The sequence below is a fragment of the Physeter macrocephalus genome, chromosome 18 (genome assembly GCF_002837175.3).
Source record: "Physeter macrocephalus isolate SW-GA chromosome 18, ASM283717v5, whole genome shotgun sequence".
In the NCBI taxonomy this organism is placed as follows: Eukaryota; Metazoa; Chordata; class Mammalia; order Artiodactyla; family Physeteridae; genus Physeter; species Physeter macrocephalus.
The window spans coordinates 35,294,552-35,311,403 of NC_041231.1; the positions used below are offsets into that span (position 1 = coordinate 35,294,552).

General features: G+C 38.7%; 1 protein-coding gene across 14 annotated transcripts in view; it reads left to right on the forward strand.

Annotated features, from left to right (window-relative positions):
* Nucleotides 1–16,852, forward strand: part of CFAP20DC (CFAP20 domain containing) — a 297,986-nt gene that overhangs the window by 223,879 nt on the left and 57,255 nt on the right. The window contains exon 17 of one of the 14 annotated variants that reach the window (XM_055079652.1): nt 14,895–15,176. The exons of 12 other annotated variants lie outside the window; for them this stretch is intronic. Coding sequence is in view for 1 of the 2 variants with exons in the window: in XM_055079654.1 (XP_054935629.1) it covers nt 14,895–14,901 (7 nt within the window). In the remaining variant the exon portion in view is untranslated. Of the gene's footprint in view, nt 1–14,894; nt 15,177–16,852 lie in introns of those variants that run through there. One more of the 14 variants, XM_055079654.1, reaches the window with a different exon arrangement.

A 16,852-nucleotide genomic window follows, 5' to 3' on the forward strand; every position in this document is an offset into this window, starting at 1 on the left:
AACCCAAAAAAAAAAAAAAAAAAAAGAATACAGGGCTGTATCCTGGAAGCCAAGGGCAGCCAGGCCTCAGGAGGGATCTGAAACTAGGAACTAGAAAGCAGAGAGGCAGGCAGGCAGTATCCTCACTCCATCTCTGTTTGCTTCTTCCTATCTGCTCAGTTATTCTGAGCACCAGCTTTCTTTACTTCTCAGTCACACATAGCTGTCTTGCGTTTACGTATTACATTTCAAAATACATGCTGAGGCTGACAGTCTATGTCTGAATCCCAGTTCCTACTTTCCAGGAGAAAGAATGTGATTGGCCTAGCTTGGGCCAAGTATCCACTTCTGGTCCAATCAGCAATGAAGAGCCAACCAACCAAGCCATGTAAAACTATCATGGCTACCAGGAAACCACATACATGGTTTACAGAACTTTTAATGGGGTCCAGAATATTCATGACATAGGTAGAGTAAGTGTTCTTTATTAGTAATCTCTTCTACGTGTTCCTGGTCTATTTACTTGATCTGGTCATTCTTGCATGTTACCTACTAGGGGGAATTGTCACTGTCATAAATAAATATGATAAGGAACTGAAAACTGAGATTGTAATTTCAGTGTATATAAAAAGGTGTTTAAACATTCTTCAAAATAGTTATCTCTTGATATGCATATATGTCTCTTGCAATCTTGCAGCTCATCTAGATTTGACCAATAAACTCTTTATCTATATATGAATAAACTTTCAAGGTAATTGGAAATCCAACTTTGGTCCAAATTATAACAGTCACGACTTGTAAGCTGAGTAAATGAAAGTGATGGAAAGTGATGTTAGAAAGTGGAGCATTTTGTTTCAATAAAAGGAAAATGGGGACCTAATTTTCATCCTACTTCTGCTACTAACCAAGTGTATGATCTCAGACAAGCCTCTCAACCTGTTCAGACCTAATAATAAGAACACCCTCATGTGTAAAGGAAACGATTTCAGTTACAAGCTCTCTGAGGTCACTTACAGATTTATGATTTTTGACTTTGATGAGACTCATTATAGACTTTCCATATGAAAACCAGTTCCACTATTAAAGGGAACACTGCCCTATATAGAAAACATACCTCATATTATTGGATTAATTAATTAATGTTTAGATGTGGTAGTATTTGATTTTAAATATCTCTTTTAAAATTTGATTCCCAAAGATAGAATATAAGAAAATTCACCAGCTAAACAGACAGCATATTTTATTTAACCAATTAAATGTTCATTCATTTAGCAAAAATTAATCTACATTTTCACATAATAAAATTAAAAGCCAGATTTCAAAGCAAAAAATAAAAAGCTGCCAACACCATTTTCCAGCAGGTTATCCACCAGTTTCCTAGAAAATTATTATATGGCTGTTCAGAAAATCTACAGGTTACATAGCTTAGCTCTTGGCTCATAAATCCAGTAGCTTGGAGAATTGGCAGAAAGGCATTATTGGACCATAAATAAAGAAGATGATAAAACTATGAGGTCAGCATAGATCATCATATAAAAATGGGATAAACTGAATCATGTAATACATGTGATTTAATTTAAAATTGAGAGCTATGATTCTTCTTAAGATTTGTATTATATTTCTTATAAATAGTATCCCATGCTTTAGACCCTACAATACAGAACTTTAAAATTAAACTTTGAAGTTAAAGATACTAATAATGACTATTGAAAAAATAAGAAATGAAAAGGTAAGTCTCTAAGTCTACCCCCTTGGATAAACAAGCATCTCACCTGAACCTTGTTGAAAGTTTGGTGTACAGAAGCTCTGAACAACACATGAGAAGCAGGAAGGCTCTAGATTTCCTGAATTAAGTGTTGTTGTGATCAAAATAATGCAAACATGACGGGGATCGGGGATATGTGTGTGCAGGTCCACCAAGAGGAGAGTATGATGGTGCCCTTTGGGAGGTGAAATGGCCACGTTAGCTTCAGTGAAATATCTGCAACTACTCCAGAGACCTAAGAACCTAAGATTTGTAAATTATATGTACTCATACCCACATATGTACATATTTAGAGAGTCAACTTTCAGTTAGCTTTATTAATGTAACAGAATAACCAATATCCCCAGTCTTTTGTTTACATTTTATTCTGGAAAGATTTTTATTTCTGTACCATAATTACCTTCTTAGTTTTATATGTTGATGAGTAAAGTTAAAGATAGTATGCAGTCCACGAAGCAGACAAATTTGTGTTTTGAAAAGTTATCTCTAGGGTAAGAATGGCTAAAACTCTGCATATATTCATATAGTGGTTTCCTTAGAGTAAAAGAGTTCACTTTCACTCATAGGGCAATGGTTGATATTGGATGGAGGGTAGGATACAATGTTAGTCATTTCCTGAGAAGTTTGCAATCTGGGGATTGACATACACATGGTTCACCCAATCATATTCCCTTGTGTGTCTAGAATTGCAACAAAGCCATTTCCCCTTGCTTTGGTAAGCATGGGAGTCGGGGGTGATATTTCCCACTATTTTTGCCTAACATACTGATGGACACTTAGCATCTCAGTTGCTGGGACCCTTGCTTCCATTGTTCACCCACACTGCCTCGTGGGGCACTGACAGCTTGTATGACAATGTGCAGAAATGGCTAACATAATCTAATACAGTTTAAAGGAGTGTTGGGAGGAGGAAACAATTTCACAGTTCCATTCAGGTGGAGAAATGTTTCCTAGCATGTAAACTTACATGCTGCCAAACTGAGCAAAATGGATGCTGTTCACAGCCTTCAGTCATTTATTTTAAAATGCCGTCTATTGGTTTGCAAGATTTAGAGCTGTCCCTTAGGCACATCTATGTATGTGTTCATGTAGATTCTTCAGAACAGCTCAAGATATTTTTGCTCAGGAACGGGTTTTATAAAGTAAGCTGTGATTACATTCTGGTTGTCTGTTCATATGGATGGAGTCGATAACCAGTCTTGCGTTTCAAATGATGATTACGCTTGCTATTTTTACAACTCATTGGAAAATTAAAGGGGGAGGAGGGAAGGTAGTCAAAGGCTCTGTAAGGTTCCAAATATTTATGGAAATAAACAATATAGAAAATAATTCTAGACTGACCAAACAGTCATGAACGGCATGGTTTTCTTTCTAACGTGTTTGCTTTATGATTTAACATTTATCCATAATTTTCTAAAATGTCCTTGCAGATTGTGTTAGGGCTTGAATCCTTTGCAGCCTTGCCGCATGTTTGTGTGATATGAACATACTTATAACTATAATTATCTGATAAATCCCTGTAGACTTTGACAGATGGTTAATAATCAGTGACCTCGGTTCACACTGGCTCAGCCGGCCTGACCGAGGAGAGCTGGCCTGTCACTGTAACCTACAGGCACTGCTCTGGACTGATTTATTTATCTTTTCTCTCCAACTGTCAGGAGATGAGCTTCTCCTCTATTGCTTAAGGTTTTTTTCCCCCACCAACACAGCAGAGAGAAAATGTATAAACAAATACAGAACTTGTATGTCATTTTCCTCTTCAGATGATTAAGTTTGGATGATTTTAAAACAAGTCAGATTTTTAACAAATATTCCTCCTTAGACCAAAGCACAACAGAGGTTTTCCTGATTAACTGTGCACACAGTTTCTCTAAATGTAGTGTTGTTGTTTTCTTCTACCTATGTTTTGGCATTAAATCTTAATGATTTGTTTGTAAAACCAAAGGCATCAGTTTTTACTTTCATCATTTCTATTGTTAGGCTTACCGAGGAAAAGCTATCCATATTGGTGCCTCTCATTTCATAATCCCCTTCCCACAAATTCACACCTGCTCATTGTAGGGGAGTGACTTTCCATACTCAGATTCCTCAGGTCTGATATAAGATCCTTGACTGAGGACCTGTCATGCTGTTTTCCAGGTTCCCTGGGGACAGAATGCTGTGTCTCCTCCCTGTGATGCTCAGCACAGCCTGGCTTGGGTAGGGGCTCCATCAGAATGTGAGCTGAGGGAGGGAGCAGGGAGGTATGCCCACATGCCATGGAGAAATGAAAATCTTCATCCTGAATGTTAACCAGTTAAGTTTCAAATATTTTCCTACATCCTTGCAAGAGTTTCCCCCTTCCTTTTCTGAAAATGGAAGGACAATGGTATTGCTTTATTCACAACCAGGATAAAATTGTGTTTTGTGAAAGGCCCTTGTTTGGACAGAGTTTAAATCTGATTTTCATGTATGTTCCACTTCCTGCCTACCCAGAGATCCATAGACACTCGTAACCATTAGAATGGCCCTAATCTTTAATACATAATATAATATGTATTATTTACACAATCTCTTTAATAATAGCTTCCAATACCTTCTATATTCTAATGACTCTCAAAATTATATGTCCAATCCTGACCCTCCTCTGAATTCCAGACTCATCTATCCAAGCTGCCAATTTGACAGACATCCAATCCACTTGGATCTCTAATGTATACCTCAAATCCATTGCCAAACATAACTTGGTTTTCTCTCCCTCTACACACATCTGTTCTTTCTTCAGTTTTCTCCATCTCAAAAATGCCACCGTCATCGCCCTTTTACTCAAGTCAGAAACCAAGAGCATTCCCTGGTTTCTCTCTCTAACCCACCCCATGTCCAGCCTCAGAAAGTTGTACTGGTACGCCCTCCGACCATAGTATATGCCAAATCCAGCCAGTGCTCTCTCTTTACTGCTACAATCCTAGCCATGTTGCCATCGTCCCTCACCTGAACAAATACCATAGCTTCCCACCTGCTCTCTCTGCTCCTTTGGCCCCTACAGTCTATTCTCCACTCAGCAACCAGAATGGTATTGATACACCTAAACTGGCCTGAAGCGTCCCCCTATGTAAAACTTCCCAAAGGTTTCCCTCTGCTCTTAGGGTCAAGTCGTGCTCCTTATCCTGAATGCCCACCACTCAGACCGTGTTCTGTACCATTGTGCACCCTGCTCACTATGGATCAAATACCACCGTCCTGCCTCTTTTTCTCAAATACTCCAGGCTTGGTTTCACCATAAGAGCTTTGCATGAGATGGCCCCTCTGCCTGGCATTCCCTACCCTAGAAAGGACATAGCAGCCTCTTCCTATCTTTCAGGTCTCCATCTAAATGTCGTCTCCTCAGAGAGCCCCTTTCTTAGCATCCAACCTGAAGTAGCCCCAGGCAGCCTCATTACATTATCTTTTTCTTTTTTACCGTAGTACATTTCACTACCTCATATTTACTTGCTTGTTGCTTGTTGTCTACACACACACACACACACACACACACACACACCTCCAGAATATGCTAGAATGTAAACTGCATGAACATAGGGCCTTTATCTCTCTTGCTCACTATACCCCTAGCTCCTCAAGCAGTGCCAGGCACAAAGGAGACACTCAAGAAATGTGTGCTGAATTCATTAAATCTCACCTCAGAAAAATGACTTTCCCTCATCTCTCTACACTAGCTACATCATTGCGTACTTAACTGCTAGCTGGAACCCAGGAGCACCTGTATACTTTTCTCCCTTGAGGGTGTCTGGAACTTGGCCTTGTTCCCACTTGTAATAAATGAAATCTCTCTCATGAATTTGTTTTAAATGATCCCTCAGAAGATATGCACAATCTAAAGTGTCTGGTAAATGTATCATTTTAAAACTTTAAATAGAGACTTTTGTATTGAATTTGAGAATTTTCTCTGTATTCTTACTGGAAGTTGCTTATATGTATTTGCCTATTCATGCCCATTTCATGGAGTGAGGGTGCCAACGGCTAGAAATCTGCTTAGGTTGGCACTGCTGTCGAATGTGTACTTAACCCTCATCAATTAACAGAATCTGGATAGGCAAATGGAGATGAAGAAAAAAAAAGTATATATGTATACAAAGAGAGAAAGAGAGAGGATGAATCTGAGCCTATGGTGCAGGTACCCTCTTGACCCAAGTGACTCCCTGCCCTTCATGCTTCTGGAGGGGTCCTCAGTTCACTGGTCTAAACTTCACAACAGACTTTAAAAACACCTGTACAAAGAGACTCAGCTGGGCCCCTTTCCTCCCCAGTCTACAGCAAAGGCCAGGCTTTAGCCTCTCTATCCCTGCCCCAGTGAAAACGCGAGCTAAAGTCACCCTTGGTAGCAAAGGGAATCCCTGGGGAATCATCCTGCTTTTCACGTCTGGCCACTCTGAGCCTAGGACCCCGCCCTACACAACTTTAGGACCACCACCCTCCTTGGGTTTCAGAGGACCCAGCAATTACCAACAGGGCCAGACAGCTGGCAGTCCCTGCCCCATCCCTTCTCCTTCCTCCTCTGCTCTTGGCGCTTGGCCTGCCCAGCCCATTTTCAGTCCTGGTTTGATCATTTATTCTACCAGAGCCCATTAGCTCAAGAGTGCATACCTGCTCAAATCACCCTGCCCCAGGCCCTAAGTACTTGTCACCCCAGAGAACTGGTTACCACCCCTACCCACTGGACCACTATTTCTTTGTATTCACTCTCTCCACTTGTTCATTCTGGCCCTGCCTGCCTGGGCACCCGCCAGTCCCCTCTGCAGCTTCTCGGTTGAATTGCCTGCGTGCTCTCTGACCAGGTCTGTCAGGCCACTGGGGCTTAGCTCTTCAACCTGAGTCTCCTAATTTTCCAGCTGTACTCCATGAGAGAGCCTTCTGCCATTAGGGCCGAGGATATACTCATCAATATTTTAGGTATTGTTATGTTTTCCAAAATTACAAATTCACAAAACCCATTTGCACAAGAGTTTCAGAACAACAGATTGCATCTTCTCCTCCCACCTCCCCAAAGCTTCTGTGTCCGAAATGATGGGTCCTTGAAGAATCTTAGCCCTTTTAACTAGCAAAATGTGGGGCTCCTGCGATTACCGAGGCCTCCCCATTCACTGTTATCCATCCATATGAGGAACTCAGTTTATCTTTGGCCCAGGGTCCAGTGTAAAGAAGGTAACTACTAAAGCAGTTATTTACCATTTCAACGTTTTACAGTTTCAGCTTTTAATTAAAAGATTCAGCTTCCTCTTCTAGAGTAACGAGCACCTTTTTAAAAAAATCGAAGTACTAATTCTAGTTTCTAACATTCACCTCTATTCTGTCTGAGGGGGAGGAGAGAGGAATGCAGGCTGAGGTCCAGGATAATGACGTGAACCTAAGATATGGAAGACCATGATTATGGTTAGATGGCCACAGCCAGTCACATCCGTAGACTCACTGCCTCACCATTTACTTTGTAACCTAACGCAGAATACCTTCCCTGGTTGTTTAAACACGAAATGACTGAAAGTGTGTTACAGTTCATACCTTCAGTAACATTCAGTGAGTATTTTGAAGCACCTACTATGTGCAGAGCACCGTGGAGAGATGACTGTAACATTCCCCCTTCGAGCTTGCAGCCTCCCAGCACAGGCAGTCCACACCCTGCATATCAGCAAGGCTGTGTGTGAATGCTTTAAGAAAGGTGCCTCGGGGTGTGGCAGCATGGACCAAGCCTGGCACACAGAAATCACAGCCTTTTCCAAACCCGTACGCACTCACAAACTCTGCTTTTGTTGGCAGTTGGTTCTACTTCTTCCCTGTAATTCTTTTGTTTCTCTTGTTAATGAAAAACATTACATTTTGAAATTGATTAAAGTTAGAACACATAATTTTTCGCTCTAGCAATACATTATGTTTACCAGAGTTTACAGCTTCATATTTTGCTGTTCATTACCTCATAAAAACCCACTCGGTATAATAAATATCATACAAGTCAAACGTCCAGCCTAATTTTAAAATTTCTTGAAGGAAAAGGCAAACAACTTTTAGCTCATTTGATTGGATTAACACGAATATTTATTGTTCTATTGACTCTTTCTTGTCCATTGATTTTTAAAAGCCTTTAGCTCCCTTGCCATTCAGTAAAGACAAATCAGATGCACTTTGGTGCTTAGGACAAGAAAATGTTGTTGGATGTTGGGTATATGCATGGACGAAAATTATATATGTGCTGAAACAAGACTGGTTAGAAGGCAGTTTCTCATATTTCGTGGTAAACGACTTGTTTGCTTTTGAATTTTGAGGCAATAGTGTCCTTTGTTTTATTATGTGAAAGCTTGGATTAGTAACAAGTGAAGCTAAATGGTGACTTGTAGATAATGAACTTTATGGCTTAAGATGAAAGGAAACTAGCTAGAATTTTACATATTCTCATATTTTTCAGTTCTTAATTCTCTTTATTTACAGAACTTATAGACTAATAAGCAACTGAATTAAAGCAAGAAATGAGGGGAGGGTAAAATATCTTCTGTTGAGTTAATAGTGAACAGTTTTTAAACAGCAGAACCATTTGTATTATCAAAATAACAAAGAACAAGAAACCTGAGATCTGGCCTGGCCTGAGGTTAATCAAAATCATGGTAAAAATGAAGCTCTCAGCTTCAATAAAATCACTGTGTGGCTTTCAATTAAGTAGTGATGTTTATGCTAATGAAGTCCTGTCTTTGAGGGGGGCAATTCATCCTAAACTACTGGATGAATGGCTTTTTCTTTTTCTTTTTTTTCCATATCTTTTACTGTACATCAAGGGTTTGGAGGTAGAAAGAGAGAATCTATTCACTGGCCACTAGTATTGCAAGAAAATTCCATTTTGGTCAGTGTTTTGACTCGGTGAAGCGTGCAATTACTTTGTATTTTACCATTTGCCCTCTTCCGACCTCTTTCACAGCACTTTTATTGAAACCTGAAATTGCCTTCATTTTAGAAATACTATCAAGTCACATTAGGAATCCAGAAAGTTTTGGTTTCTCCTGCTGAAATAATGGAAGAAATGGGAAACAAACAAGAACACCACCCTTGTGGCATTCTCTAAATTTGCTTGTGATATTTTAAATTTCAGTGCTAGCCAAAAAGAAAGATACAGCAAGGTATACCGTAAATGAAGATATTATGTATTAGAGAAGGAATGAGTCTGTCACTTTGACGGATTGTGAGGCAAAGAGCAGATTAACAGATTACTCATAGTCAGAAGGCAGCTCAGCTTGAAAAATGTGCAGGAAATGATAAGTGCGGGTTTGTGCTGATTTAATGATATTTTTAAACTACAGTAACACTCCGGTGGTGTGTACTATAATAAAGCACTTTGCTGGCATTTTTAAATCATCAACATATTTCCAGTTTGACCTTAAGAAACATTTTGGACCATTCTCTATTAAAATATGTAGCTTTCAAATTAGAAAAAAAAAAGGACCATCTAAAATATCACAGCAACGACCTTACAGGAAATCAGGAAATATTGTTGGCTTTTAAAATCATTTATTTCCTAAACTAGCATTTATGATACAAATTTTAATTATGTTTCAAGCACCCTAACAGCACATGTACTTTCTCTTTGGGCATTTAAATCACTTACAACAAGAAATTGTTATCTTCTAACAACCATTTCCAGTGAAACGCTTCGTAGATGGCACTGATATGCCTTCATATTTTCATTGCAGGTTTTTAGTTTTGTGGTTAAGATCATGCAGTACTTATGAATAAAACTATTATATTTATCCACAGATAGTAGATAAAAGTAGTTCAAAGTTGAATTGAGTACTCTGAGTCATAGCAATAAATAAGATAAATAACTTGCTTTATTTTATATTATTACAAATATGTATCAGAAAGCAAAACTTTTTAAGAGGTTTATATTTTTATATAAATAAAATTGGAATTTGAATATCGTACTCTTAGTTAATTTGACAGTGATGGACTGCCGTTGTCAAGAATTTGCAGAGTAAAATTTCTATAATGCACTTAAATGGTTTTTACTCTAGCATCTTCATATTCAAAATCTAATGTAAGGCTTCACTTGTTTCATATTATCTTCTCTCAGCTCACCAATGATAGCTTTTTTTACATAATTAGGTACAGTGTAACTTGTAAGGGAGTAAAATATATTTTCTGTCTAAACACTTGTATCTAACCCAAGTGCAAATAAATATACTAATATTGCATGCCCAGGGCTTGAATCCCAGACATGATTATGGCTCACATTATGTTTGACATATATAGTGAAGACTTTCATTCAGCATGTTTTGTACATTTCCCCTCTTCTAATATATTAATACTCTCAACTTGGGGTAAATAAAAAAGCTAATGTAAAGAGGTAGTCAGTATTCTTCTTGAAAGAAATTCTGAAATGTATTGAGCAAAAGTTGTTTGCATGATTTCTGGTCTCCTTGCATATTTATGGTCTGCAGTAGTTACTAACACAATTTGCCAGATAGTCCCAGTTCTTTCAATCCCAAGCAGATTGTTGGATTGCATTTCTAAGTCCACTTGGTTTTGTGTGGACCCAATTAGCCCAATTAGTTCCAGCCAATGAATTGTGAGAAAGATGGCTTATGTTGTTACTTGGGTGGAACATTTAATTGCAGGTATGAAACCCTCCAGAGTTCTCTTTTCCTCTGACACCTACCAGAAACATTCAAGATGGTGGTTGTTTTGTCAGCCTGGGTGCTGCATGACCGTGATAAACAGAGTTCTCCTGCTCATGTGTTATGGACATTTAACATGAGCAAAAAATAAGTCTTTGTTGTTTTTAAGCCACTGAGATTTGGGGATTGCTTGTTATCATATACTTTCATATTTGAAGGTTTAGAAATTGGTTAAAATTGTTGAGCTCAGTATGTGACTCATTGGCATATAGTAGAATAAGTGGTTTTAGGGAGTGATGTAGCATTCTCGTTAAAAGCACAGTCAATGGAATTAAAATGCCAGATCTGTATCCTTTATTTCTCTAAACCTCAATTAATCTAAAATAGAGGTTATATTTTACTACCTACTTTATAGTGTCATTGTAAGGATTATATGAGATAATATGTGTAAAGAGCTTGGGGCAGGGACTGGCACATGTATTTTCATTAAATGGTAGAAAGTGGTGGTAAGGATATCATTAGGAATGTTAGGAATAAAGTTTCCCAAAAAATATCACACTTGAGAGAATCAGACACTCCTAGAGAGTTTGAAGAGATTATCAAGACGATTTAACCCAGCATCTCTTCAAAAGTCATCTCTGCACATCCTTGCCAAGGAAGCAGGCTCAGTGCAACATAAGGCAGTGTTTTTCATTACTGAGCATTCCTTATACTGAGCTGACATAGGCATCCCTATAACTTCTCCTCACATGATACCCCTTGAAATTTTTGAATATTGCTTTTTGGTCATTTAATTTTCTCCTCCAGCCTCTCACTTTTCCAGCCTCAAGCCCACTTTGCCATTCCTGGTCCTGGCATAGTCTTAATTGCCTTCCTTTGGATGTCTTTGAGTTTGTCAAATTGAGATCCTCTAAATTGAATAAGATCACCTAGTAGTCCAGACTACAGTTTGGCCATTGACTAGAACACTGTGTGTGTTAGTGTAGCTTGAATCATTTTTTTAATCCCCATATACCTCTAGTGGCTTATATTTGGCTTTTGGTCACCTAAAACTATCACCGTCTTTCTCCTGGACCATTGATATAGCCTCCTAAGTGGAATCCCAGCATCCGCATGTGCTTTTTCACCACAACCCATACCCATTCCCTACAGAGTGGTCAGAGTAACCTTTTCAAAACACACATCTGACTGTGACACCGGCATATTAAATCCCTTCAATGACTCTCCATTGCTCATAGGGTAAAAATTAAACTCGTTCAACGGCCTACGAGGCTTGAGTGGCTTGGCCCATGCCTACTGGGCCAGTCTTATTTTGTACCATTTTCCTTCTGGAGATTTGTGCTTTAGATACACTGGCCTCCTCTCCTTTTCTCAAATTTGCCTGCCTCAGGGGCTTTGCCTACTGTTCCCTCTTCCTAGAATGCTTTCTCCTACCTTGCCTTCCACCTTGCCTGGTTAATACCTGTTCATACATTAGATTTTCTTTCAAGTGACACTTCCCCTAGGGAACCTTCAAGTCCCTATCCCTGTGTTCTCATAGCACCTTTTAACTTCACAAAACTTATACATTTTTGTGTGATTATCTGACTGATTTTGGTCTCAGGCTCCACACTGTAAGCTCTAAGAAGGCAGTAACTCTATTTTTGCTCACCATTGCATTTCATGCTAGGATCTGACACAAAACTGGATCTTGGTAAATACTTGTGAAAGAGATATTGCTGTCTGAACCACTTTTCTTGACTATCAAGATCATGCTGAATCTCAAATCTGTCATCTAACCTATTCTCTCTCTCAGCTCAATGTCGTCCATAAATTTGAAAAGTATGTTCACTGTCCCTGCAGAACATTTATTACAGATATATGTAATATATGTACAAAATGTGTACAAAAATAGATCATAGCTGAATATAAAGTCCTTTGGTCCGCCATTAACGATCTTCCACCAGGTTAATATTGATCAACAGCTGATACAAAGTGATACGATTATAGGGAAGGAAAAAATCCTTTTTTCTTCTACCCTCAAAGGTTCTGCCCTGAAAATTAAACTGACAAAAGACAGATTTACAAAAGGAAAGCATACAAATTTTATTTATGTGTGCAGTGCACATACACAGGGGAAAAACTCAGTGATGAGTAACTCAAACAGGTGGTTAGAACTTGGAGCTTTTATGTATCTATATCATGTTAACAAAGAACAATAAATTTGAAGACAAGTGACGAGACAAAGGAAAAGGGGTTTAGGCTTTTAGGAATGGCAAACTATGGGAGGGTACATATATGGGGGAAACTAATGGAAGATAAGGCTTGTTTTAGTAAAGTTTGTTACGTAGATTCTTCTCAGTGCTTTCTCTGGCCTGATAAGAGTCTCTGGGCCTTCATGTCCTACTTTTAAGTAGAAAGGGGGAGATCAGAGAACCCTTCCTGAGTCTGTTGTTTCTCAAATGCCTTGAGCTCAAAATAATCAAAATGCCAAAACAACATCTTTTGGGTGGTATGTTCAGAACCCCTACATGATGAATCTAAATTATTTAAATTTACAAACAGGCCAATATTGTCATGCTGTTAATGCATGAAAATTCAATCACTGGCATATGATTTCTGGGATGTTATGATTCACATCCATGTGCAGCTATCCCACATCCTTTGTCCATGGCAGACACTGCTAGTGGATCACAATCCTCTTGCCCGTGGGCCCCATCATAAACTTAAAATCCTTCTTAGTAAGGTACTCCAGACAATACTATCACTCAGAATTCGCATGTGATTTATGATCCATTTGTCTTCTTTGAACTAGAATTTCCATTATTCCTTTAGTCAGCTAGATTATCGAATGGAATTTATTCCTAGCCTTACCTAACTCTGAAATTATCACCTTACCAATATCTCCTACTCTAAAAGTCATCCTCCGTCTTCTGTAAAACCTTCCTTGACTGAAGTGAGATTAGGACTGCTTCTTCTCCACAGCCCTGACTCTGTTCTCCACATCAACCATGATTAAAATCCTACAACATTAAATGACAAGCATGATATATTTTTTTAAATTATTTATTTATTTTTTGGCTACGTTGGGTCTTCGTTGCTGTACGTGGGCTTTCTCTAGTTGCAGCCAGCGGGGGCGACTCTTCCTTGTAGTGCATGGGCTTCTCACTGTGGTGGCTTCTCTTGTGGAGCACGGGCTCTAGGTGTGTAGGCTTCAGTAGTTGTGGCTCGCAGGCTCTAGAGCACAGCCTCGGTAGTTTCGGCACAGGCTTAGTTGCTCCGCGGCATGTGAGATCTTCCCAGATCAGGGCTTGAACCCGTGTCCCCTGCGTCGGCAGGCGGATTCTTAACCACTGTGCCACCAGGGAAGTCCCTATATTTTTTAATTAATTAACATGAGTTCTGCCTGTAGCAATGGTACACTTGGTTGTTTCACACTGAACTTCCTTCTGAGAACAACCAGAAAAGCCAGACAAAATATGAGAATCATCTGATTGAAGCCGTTGGAGAACTTCCAAAGCAGTGAGAATTTATGGAGCCTTGCTCCAAAAGAGAAGGGAAGCCAGGAAAGGCAGCCTGCATGTTATAACACTTTTCTCAGGAAAAATTCCACTTCAGAAAGTAGTAGCTGAGAGGCTGAGGAGCTGAACATAGCCTTCAACAGCCTCATGGGCTTGGGGGACAAAAATTGGAATTCAGGACCTATGAAGAGAAGAGGCCATAGTAAGCTCCAAAGTGCTACACCCTAGATAGCAAAATTAACCAGAAATAGACCAGCTCTCTGGAAGACTCAATACACATTTATTTTGAACCATTCTACTTGCTGATAGCCCTCTGACCCTACCCAAGTTGCCTGCCAGAAGCAAAGCAATCACATCTAGAGGAAGAAAACAATTGAAGTAGAATGTGAGCCACATGTATAATTTAAAATTTTCTAGTAACCCATTTAAAAATTTTAAAACAGGTAAAATTAATTTTAATAATGTATTTTATTTAACCCAGTATATTCAAAATATTATCTTTCAGCATGTAATTGTAGAGGAAATTGTTTTCACTACCAGCTTAGGTTTGAGTGATGGGATCAGGCAGCTGTTGAATTAATTGACAACAGATTAACAGGAGAAAAGGTTTATTACACATGCATGTAGAAGCATTCAATAAGGAATGGCTCTCTGAACAGCCAGGGGTAAGGGTTTATGTAGCAGCTTAATAAGGGGGGATTCAGGAGTGAGTAGGGCTTCACTGGGAAAGGATTGAAGGATCTGATAAGGCTTTATTTATACAGTTTTAGTCGCTTGAGGTCAGTTGCCTCCTTGACTGGAGACTTTCCCAGAGTTGGGGGTTTGTAGCAGCTGACTCTTAAAAAGCTCTGCTTTAGTCACATAAGGGAAATTCAGATAAGATTTATTTCTGCATCTGTCCATATGTTTTCAATTTAAGGCAGTCTTTATGCAATTCTGGTTGTTTGTTGTTCCCTTCACAATCAGTATAAAATATTGTATTAATGAAATACCTTACATTCTTTTTTTCATATTAAGTCCTTGAAATGTAGTGTGTCTCTATGACATAAATCACAGCAAGATCCTTTTTGACCCACCTCCTAGAGAAATGGAAACAAAAGCAAAAATAAACAAATGGGACCTAATGAAACTTAAAAGCTTTTGCACAGCAAAGGAAACCATAAACAAGACCAAAAGACAACCCTCAGAATGGGAGAAAATATTTGCAAATGAAGCAACTGACAGAGGATTAACCTCCAAAATTTACAAGCAGCTCATGCAGCTCAATATCAAAAAAAAACAAACAACCCAATCCAATAATGGGCAGAAGGCCTAAATAGACATTTCTCCAAAGAAGATATACAGATTGCCAACAAACACTTGAAAGGATGCTCAACATCACTCATCATTAGAGAAATGCAAATCAAAACTACCATGCGGTATCACCTCACACCAGTCAGAATGGCCATCATCAAAAAACCTACAAACAATTAATGCTGGAGAGGGTGTGGAGAAAAGAGAACCCTCTTGCACTGTTGGTGGGAATGTAAATTGATACAGCCACTATGGAGAACAGTATGTATACCTGAAACACTGTAAATCAACTGTATCTTCTTTTTAAAAAAAGTATAATGCGGTAGTTAGTGTGGGAAGTTGGTGAATTTGATGAAAAAGCTAGCTGCTGATCTTTCTCTTCCTTTTTTCAGTTTTGAATATCTGTCTTTTAAGTTAACAAAGTATCCCTTGTCTATTTGGAAAGAATTTCAAACTTACAGAAGAGATGCAAGAATGAAACCAAAAACAATCTTCACAGCCCTCAGCCAGATACATTAATTGCTAACATCATTTCCCTGAAGCATTTGAGCATAAGTTGTAGACATCAGGGCCCTGTACACATGAATGTTTCAGTGTGTATTTCCTAAGGGCAAGAACATACTAATACACAACCACAGTACAATTGCTTTGTGACCACCTAGAGGGGTGGGATAGGGAGGGTGGGAGGGAGATGCAAGAGGGAGGAGATATGGGGATATATGTATATGTATAGCTGATTCACTTTGTTATAAAGCAGAAACTAACACAGCATTATTAAGCAATTATACTCCAATAAAGATGTAAAAAAATAATAATAATGTAGGATCCACAATAAAAAAATAAATTAAAAATAAAATGGCTTAGAAATGTTCAAAAAAAAAAAGAAAAAAAATCCAGTGTGTGTTTTATATTCACAGCACATTTCAATTCAGACTAGCTCCATTTCAAGTGCTCAGTAGCCACCTGTGGCTAGTGACTACCATATTGAACAATGAAATTCTAGAAGACAACTTTGAAGAATAGCGTCATGACCTTGGAGTAGGAAAAGATTTTATAAACAGGTCTCAAGTTTCAGTAACCATAAAGGAAAAATTGATAAATTGGACTATATTAAAAGTAGGAACATATTAAAGGACACTGCTTAAGAAAATAAAAAGGCATGCCACATAGTGGAAGAAGACATTGCCAACACAGGAGGGGCTCCAGAATATATATGTCTAGAGTATATGAAGAGCAACAAATCAGTAAGGAAAAGGAGGCAATTCAAAAGAAAGCAGAAATGGCCAGGAGACCTGAACAGGCATTTCACAAAAGAAGATATCCAAATAGCCAGTAAACGTAGGAAAATGTGCACTAACTCATTAAAAATCAGAGAAATGCAAATTAAAAATATACTGTGATCCCACTACACCCCATCACAATGGCTAGAATATACAATACCAAGTATTTTGGTAAGGATACCAAGGAACTGGAACTCACACTGCTGGTGGGAGTTTAAATTGTTACAACTACCTTGAGAAACTATTTTGGCAGCATCTCTGTAAGCTGAACATACCATATCCTACTACCCACAGTTACCTCTAGATATATAGCCAGTAGAATACATACATATGTGTACTCAAAGACATGCATAAACTGCGGGGACGCACTCAGACCCCCCAGAGTTGATAGAAGGGTTATTT